This window comes from Corvus brachyrhynchos, unplaced genomic scaffold (genome assembly GCF_000691975.1).
Source record: "Corvus brachyrhynchos isolate BGI_N302 unplaced genomic scaffold, ASM69197v1 scaffold3, whole genome shotgun sequence".
NCBI classification, from domain to species: domain Eukaryota; kingdom Metazoa; phylum Chordata; class Aves; order Passeriformes; family Corvidae; genus Corvus; species Corvus brachyrhynchos.
The window spans coordinates 13,258,552-13,265,348 of NW_008237619.1; the positions used below are offsets into that span (position 1 = coordinate 13,258,552).

Sequence of the window (6,797 nt, forward strand, 5' to 3'; positions counted from 1 at the left end):
CCTTCCTGATACTGGCTGGCTGAGGTGCAGTGAGCACCTGAGGCAAGCAGAAAAGAAGATAAGGAGCGAACGGCAGCTTTCCAGCACTTGGTAACTTCTGATTTAGGGGGGTTGCTGCAGGAAACTAAAACCAGTTATGAAAAAGCCACTCTTAAGAGCTTCAGAAAGAGGAAAAAATCTTTGACTGCATGCTAGGGCTGGTTATGGGTGATGATAAGTCAAAAAGAGTGTTTTTTCTGGGGATGGTATTTTTAATGAAGGGTCTGGCCTTAAAATGAAAGCCTGTGGGGTTGAAGTAGATAAGCACCACAAGGAGTGTTTGGAGGGGTAAAGCAGGAAGAGAAGGAGGAGGGCAAGTCACCAGGAGTGTATGTATCTCTCATGGCACATAAATATCCCAAGGGTGGGTGCCACCAGGATGGTGCCAGACTCTTTTCAGTGGTGCCTGGCCACATGATGAGGAGCAGTGGCCATAAACTAAACCACAAGAAGTTCCACCTCAACATCAGGAAGAACTTCTTTACATTGAAGGTGGCAGAACACTGGAACAGGCTGCCCAGGGAGGTCATGGAGTCTCCCTCTCTGGAGACAATCAAAGCTCACCTGGACATGTTCCTGTGCTACCAGCTCTACGTGACCCTTCCTTGGCAGGGGGGTTGGACAGGATAATCTCCACAGGTCCCTTCCAACTCTAACAGTTCAGGGATTCTGAGGGGGCTTGGAGCAGCCCTGCTGGGGAAGCTGGGCTCACATGAACCACAACTGAGCATCCATGTGTGAATACCAACAGAATGAGATCTGGATCTGGGACAGTTGTGATGCTGAAAGGGGTGTAGGGATTGTAGCTGACAAATGACACAACAGTGGGAAGCCCTGGGAAAAAGGGCAAATGCAATTCTTTGTGCAAACAGAAAAGCAGGGAAGGGAGGTTGATGTCCTTCCACGTACCCAAATGCTGAACCCCATCACTGGGTAGTGCACACAGAGCTGGAGCATGGGGTGTTTTAAAGGGACACTGGAAATTGCTGCAGAAAATGAATGTTGCATGGACTTTATAAGGTAAGGGCTACAGAGCTCTCTTTAGCTTATTGCAAGACTGAATCATGCTTTAGCAGTAACCGAGGAGAGGAAATACTGGGAAATAAGGCAGAAACCACAGTAAGGACTAAAAATAGAAGCTAAGTGCAATAATTGTCATCTCCCCCTCCTGCCCAGCGATTCACTGCTACCAGAAAGACCACAGAAGAGTGCTGCAGATTCTTCTTGTATTACTACCCTTGCCCTGTCTGTCTTTAAAGACAGCAGTTGGCCCCATCAGGCATTATGAAAGCTGGAATAGCTACCAGAGCAGCTGCCACAAGCCACAAGGGATGAACAAGAAGGATGGATGTCCTGCTGGACATAAGGCCCTAGGGAAGACACGCAGCTCTGGGATCTGTGCCCATCACAGCCCTGCCCACCTTGTGTTAAACCGTATGCTGAATGGCACCTGTGCACAACGACCAGTCCCACCCAGCACTGCTCCTCTGGCTGGAATGGAAATGCCTCCAGGCATTTTGCCCCTTTTTTAGGTCATGCTTTGAAGTCCCTCTGAGAGGAGGCGGGACATGGCGAGCAGCAAAGCCGACAGGCGCGGTCTATCTCGCCTTTTTATCCTCAGTGAGGTTTAAGCTTTGCTTAGCGTGATTGATGGGGCTCGGCTGCCAGTTACAGACACACAGTCAGCATTAGTGTCTTTGAGAAACTCTGCAGCAGAATAGCGAGTGTCATCTGCAATCACAGCAGTCCCCCAGTAATCCCAATAGAACTCAGTCAGAGCAAGGCTCAGTTTCAGAGGCAGGGAGAACGAAATCCTCAATGAAATACAATTTTGCCTGAGAGCACATACACCAGGAAAACTTTATCCAGGCAGTGAAAGCCTCCTACAATATTAGGAAGGAGGATGACATATGTTAGAGCTTGCAAAAGAGCAGTTACAGCTTTAACAACGTGATGCAATTCATCTTTACATGCAGAAGTGGAATCTCTGGCTGCACTGTGGCACTGGTATGCAGTGCATTCAAGAGAAACCACAGATGTGCAGTCAGGCACAAAATCTGTGCATTTACAGGAACCCCACCAGCCAGCAAGAGAGCGAAACCAAAATCACTTCTCCATGAAAACCACATCTAGACACCATTTTTTTTTTTCTCTTGGTAAGCAAAATAATATTTGCATGTCAGTCAAAGCAAGTGGTCCTCAGCCACAAGGTAGTAAAGGATCAAAAAGTAAATTTGAGTGAAAGCAAATATCAAGCAAATATCATCAAATATCAAAAGATATCCTTTTGTAGGTCTTTTCTGTGCATGTTATTGTACTAACCACTGCCTGCTACCTGAGGATGGAGGCAAACAGATCCTCAGCAGACCAGCTGAGAAGAGCTCAACGTGCTCCATAAGCTCCTAATGCATCGGTAGGCCAGAGGAACTGAGAAGGGTGTGTGGAAGGACTGCAGCAAGCTGGCCTGGCCCAGGGCCCCTACTGAACTGCCATGTTGCTGCCTCCAAAACCAGAATGGGGAACCAGACAGCCCCTTGGAAGAGCTGTGCACAGATCCAGAGTGCACAGAGGAGCATGTGCTCGAGGAGAAGCAGTGGCCCTGCACAGCTTTGTGCTCCCGGCTGTTTCCTAGCCCAGGGCTGCTTCTACTGCCCTTGGGGGAGGACAGAGAACTCCTCGGGGCGCTCCTCAGGTCAGGCTGCTTTAAGAACCATCTGCTTCGCGTTGCACGCAGAGGCAAGGAGCACAGCGGGACACATCCCAAGGACCTGTGTTTGCAAGGACACTATTTCTGCACATCACCCAGACTCCTGGGAGATGTGTTTGGAGGAGGAGTGCAGAGGTGATTGTATAGTGCAGGTGGCCACAGTGTGGGGAAACACAGGCATGGGACAAAGCCCTGCCTGCAGCTCAGGCCCAGACTTAACTCACTTTGGTCAGGATGCCAGGACAGTGCCATTTTCAGGCACTAACAGTGCTGGATCACCCTCTTCCTGCTCACTCTGTGCTGGAGTGAGGGGTGCCTGGGGGCACCCCAGGTACACTCCTGCTCTGGATGGGACAGCTTGCTCCAGAACACTTGCCCACATCACCACCTGCTCCGAGTGGGGACATGGATGCCGTGGGGCTGCCGTCCGGTGTGCACAAGGACAGCGCTGCACGGATGGCGTGTGGCACCCAGACAGAGCAGACTTCTCCTCACCTGCCTCGGGGGGGCACTTCGGGCTTTGATGTGCGTCCTGGGCCCGAGGTGGTGAAGTTCCAAGAAGAGCTCTTGGTGTCCAGGGATGCATCCAAGGAGAGGGCCGAATGGATCAGCTGCCAGATGCTTTCCCTCAGGCTTTGTTCATCAGGGGATTCCACCGTGGAAGGTGAGGTGGCAGCCCAGGGAGTTGGTGGGCTCGCAGTCCTCCTGCTCTTCTGCCAGGGTGTGGGTGCCTTTGGCGTGGCTGTGGGGTGCTTTGTCGGCCGTGGTTTCTGACCTAACAGTGCAGGAGAGAACTTCAGAGGGGCTTCCACATTGTCCTGCGGCAGGGCATCAGCAGGCGAGAGAGAAGCCTGCTTACGAGGGGTGAGACAGAGGGATGGAGCAGCCGAGGGCGCCTTTTAGAGGCCAGACAGAAAGCTGCAGGGGTGGGGAGCAGCTGCAGGGGTGGGGAGCAGCTGCAGGAGACCAGCAGGTGAGCAGGGGTGCCCAGCACAGCTCGGTGCAGCCGTACCTTGTGTGACAGGGGAGCCTCTGCCCGCTGCCGAGGAGTTCACAGCGCTGGATTGCTCCATCGGGGAAGGGCTTGGTAGAGACCAACTCGAACATGGGACTCGCTGCGTGGAGGAGAGAGAGAGAAAAGTGACTCTCACTATGTCACCTTCCCTTCCTCCTCACCCTTCCATTTCCCGAGAGATACTCCCCCCACCTGTCCCACAGCCCACTCTTTACCTTGACGTAGAACTCCTGTTTGAGGCAGCGATACTGGGCGAACTGGCAGAAGGTGTGGAACTGCACCACCTCTGGAAATTCACTGCAGACTGGCCCTGCAGACAGAGATGTGGGATGGAGGCAGGCCTGCATGCACCAAGAGGTGGGGACCTCTCGGGTGGTGGCCCATGGATGCAGGGCAAGTCCAAGCTGTGTGCCCCCAGGTGGAGATCACAGCCTTGGGCTGTTACAGCTCCCGATTCCAGGCACCACATCCCTTTTCCCTCCAACCCTCTGAGGTTTCACTTTGTCCTTCTGCTCTTTTCCACACAGTTATCTTCCCTATGACAGAGAGACAAACTTCCTGTTTCCAGGATCTGATGCTTCTGTTATTAGTCCTTGTTGGGTTTAAAAAAGAGAAAAAAGGCAAGTAGTGATGTAATAGGTTAAAAAGATGACCAGACCAGGCTTGGGAGCACCAGAAAGTCAGAGAATGGTTTGGTTTGGAAGGGTCCTTATAGATCATCAAGTTCTAAGATCATCTCCTTCCACCAGACCAGGTTGTTCAAAGACCCATCCAGCCTGGTCTTGTTGAGTCAGGGATAGAGCTGCCACAGCTTCTCCAGGCGGATGGCTCCAGAACAGATAAATTCTTCAAGGCAGTATAATTTAACATTGATTCCAACCTTGCAGGGGATGGAGGAGGGTCCATGGGGCCAGGATGGTGCTGGCAAACCCTGTGCCTGTACACACATACATTGTAGTCTTGACCAGCACGGCCGGCACACTGACTCCAGAGCTGCAGCTCTTCCTGCAGCAATTGCAGGACAGCCAAGGGCATGCAGGAGAGCAGAAAACACTGGAGAATTGGGTGACCTTGTGCTCCCTCTGCTCTAGGAGTGCATGGCCTGGCTGTGAGAACAGGGGAAGTGCTGGCTGAGAGGGAGGGCATTAGCAGTGAAATTGCACTGCTCATGCACTGTCCTTTACCCTGTACTCACTTCTTGTGCTGAGCAAACAGCTGCACCATCAAAAGCAGAATTTCAGATATACACCATGATCCCAGCCCAGAAAAATGCCCAACTTGTAGGAGAAACTCCAGATCCCCACCCCATCCCTTGTTTAAAGCACAAGGTATTGTAGGGAGCAGTCCAGATCCCCACACTGTCCTTCATTTAAGGCACAAGGTGACTGAATGGGCACAATTAATGCTCATGGATATCTGGATGTAGAGAGCACTGCCATGGCTCTGTGAGGACAGCAGAGGCTAAACATGAGAGGGCAGACACTCTGCTACATCTGTTCCACCTCTCAGCCTGGCTGAAACGTGCCAAAATAGCCCCAAAACTGGAAAAAGGGTAACACAAAGGCAAATAAATTCTGCTGGATGGGTGTATCAGGCTGATGGATGGGAGAAAATAAGGTAAAAAGGGCAACCTGCAAAATTATCCCATCTTCTGGCATTTCCAGATGCTTCTGCTCTTGACAATGGAGTTTCTGAATGCAGCAGCAGTGGGAGTGTGGCTGGACGTGACAAATTGGGCAAATTGGAATTGGGCACCACAAGGAGAGGAACCAGGGACAGGCCCTGGGTGCACAAAGCACCATGGCATCGTGGATTGCAGGTGCCCAAAAGTGAGTGAGGAGCACAGGACTCATCCCTGGGTCTGGTGATGTGGGGTGGGACTCATTCTCCCAACACAGCTGCAGAAACCAGCAAGAAATAGTTGCCCTCATGCTGCAGTCCAATAAGCACAGTTGGCTGATCATTCAGCTCATTGACGTTCATATCTAAATATAAAGACATATTTTTTTATGAGAAAATTGCTCCTATTTTTTTTCCCCTCTGAAGAAAAATACAACAGAAGTAGTCCCAAGTTTTTCAGCTGCACAGATATAATTATACCACTTAAATTCTCTGATGCAGGGGTGCAGGGAAAATATGACTGCAGAGATTTGAAGGGTGCTGTTGCTATGGTGCTTTCTGAACTGGGATGTTTCTTGGCTCCTGGTATGTTAAACACTTAAAAAGGCAGCTCATCAGCTCAAGTTTTCTTAAAGACCTAGGAGAGCCCGTGAGCCAAGATTCTGCGTTAACCCTCAGATGAAGCTGGAAGGAGCTGGTAAGAGACCAGGAGCTACACTGAGCTTGAGAAAACTGTGGCCAGTTTTTCCTCTTGCCAGCCCACCAATAGAGATGTGGAGAAAGGAAGGGCCACTGAAGTGGCTGTGGCTTTAAGCCCCATGACCTGTGAAGAGAGGCTGGGGCAGCTGTGATTGATCATCTGGGTGAAGAGGAGAAGTTACAGCAGCCCACAAGGGCTTGAAGGAAAGCTACAAGAGGACCGACCCTTTTTGGTGGTGCCAGACAACACATGGGGGTTGAAAAAACCATGCAAAGGAGGTTAGGGCTGGCCACTGGGAAAAACTTTTTTTTTTTTTTCCTCTCCAGGAAAGTGGTGCAGCACTGAAAGGGATGCCCAGAGGGGCCACAAGAGCTGCTGTGCTTTAGTTCTGCGAGTGTCTCCTCCAAGCTGCTCTTTGGGCTGTAGAACCCAAACCAACCCATCCCATTCCCGCAGTCTTGTGGCATTTTGGGGCAGAGAAGCAGCCACGCTGCTCCAGCTGGGTCCCCGCGCTGCTCTGTGCCTGGGGGCGGGAGATGCCCTTACCTTCGGGGATTTCGCCGTGGTTCTCGTCCTGGTCCAGGTGCAGGATGCTGGGGCTGAGGCAGCCGTACGCCTGGCGCAGCAGGCAGAACATGTTGGCCTGCCAGGGCGGGTGCAGCCTCGCAAAGAACTGCTGGTACTCCCCGTCCGACAGCGGGCTGCCCCCGATGCGG

General features: G+C 51.7%; 1 protein-coding gene across 1 annotated transcript in view; it reads right to left on the reverse strand.

Moving 5' to 3' along the window:
• Positions 1 to 6,796, reverse strand: part of ACRBP (acrosin binding protein) — a gene marked incomplete at its 5' end in the record, with an annotated part of 10,289 nt that extends 3,493 nt beyond the window's left edge. Inside the window, 4 exons of the mRNA XM_017731660.1 lie at positions 3,242 to 3,521; positions 3,759 to 3,861; positions 3,977 to 4,071; positions 6,628 to 6,796. Of these exons, the coding sequence (XP_017587149.1) occupies positions 3,242 to 3,521; positions 3,759 to 3,861; positions 3,977 to 4,071; positions 6,628 to 6,796 (647 nt within the window). The remainder of the gene's footprint in view (positions 1 to 3,241; positions 3,522 to 3,758; positions 3,862 to 3,976; positions 4,072 to 6,627) is intronic.
• Between the last annotated feature and the right edge of the window lies 1 nt (position 6,797).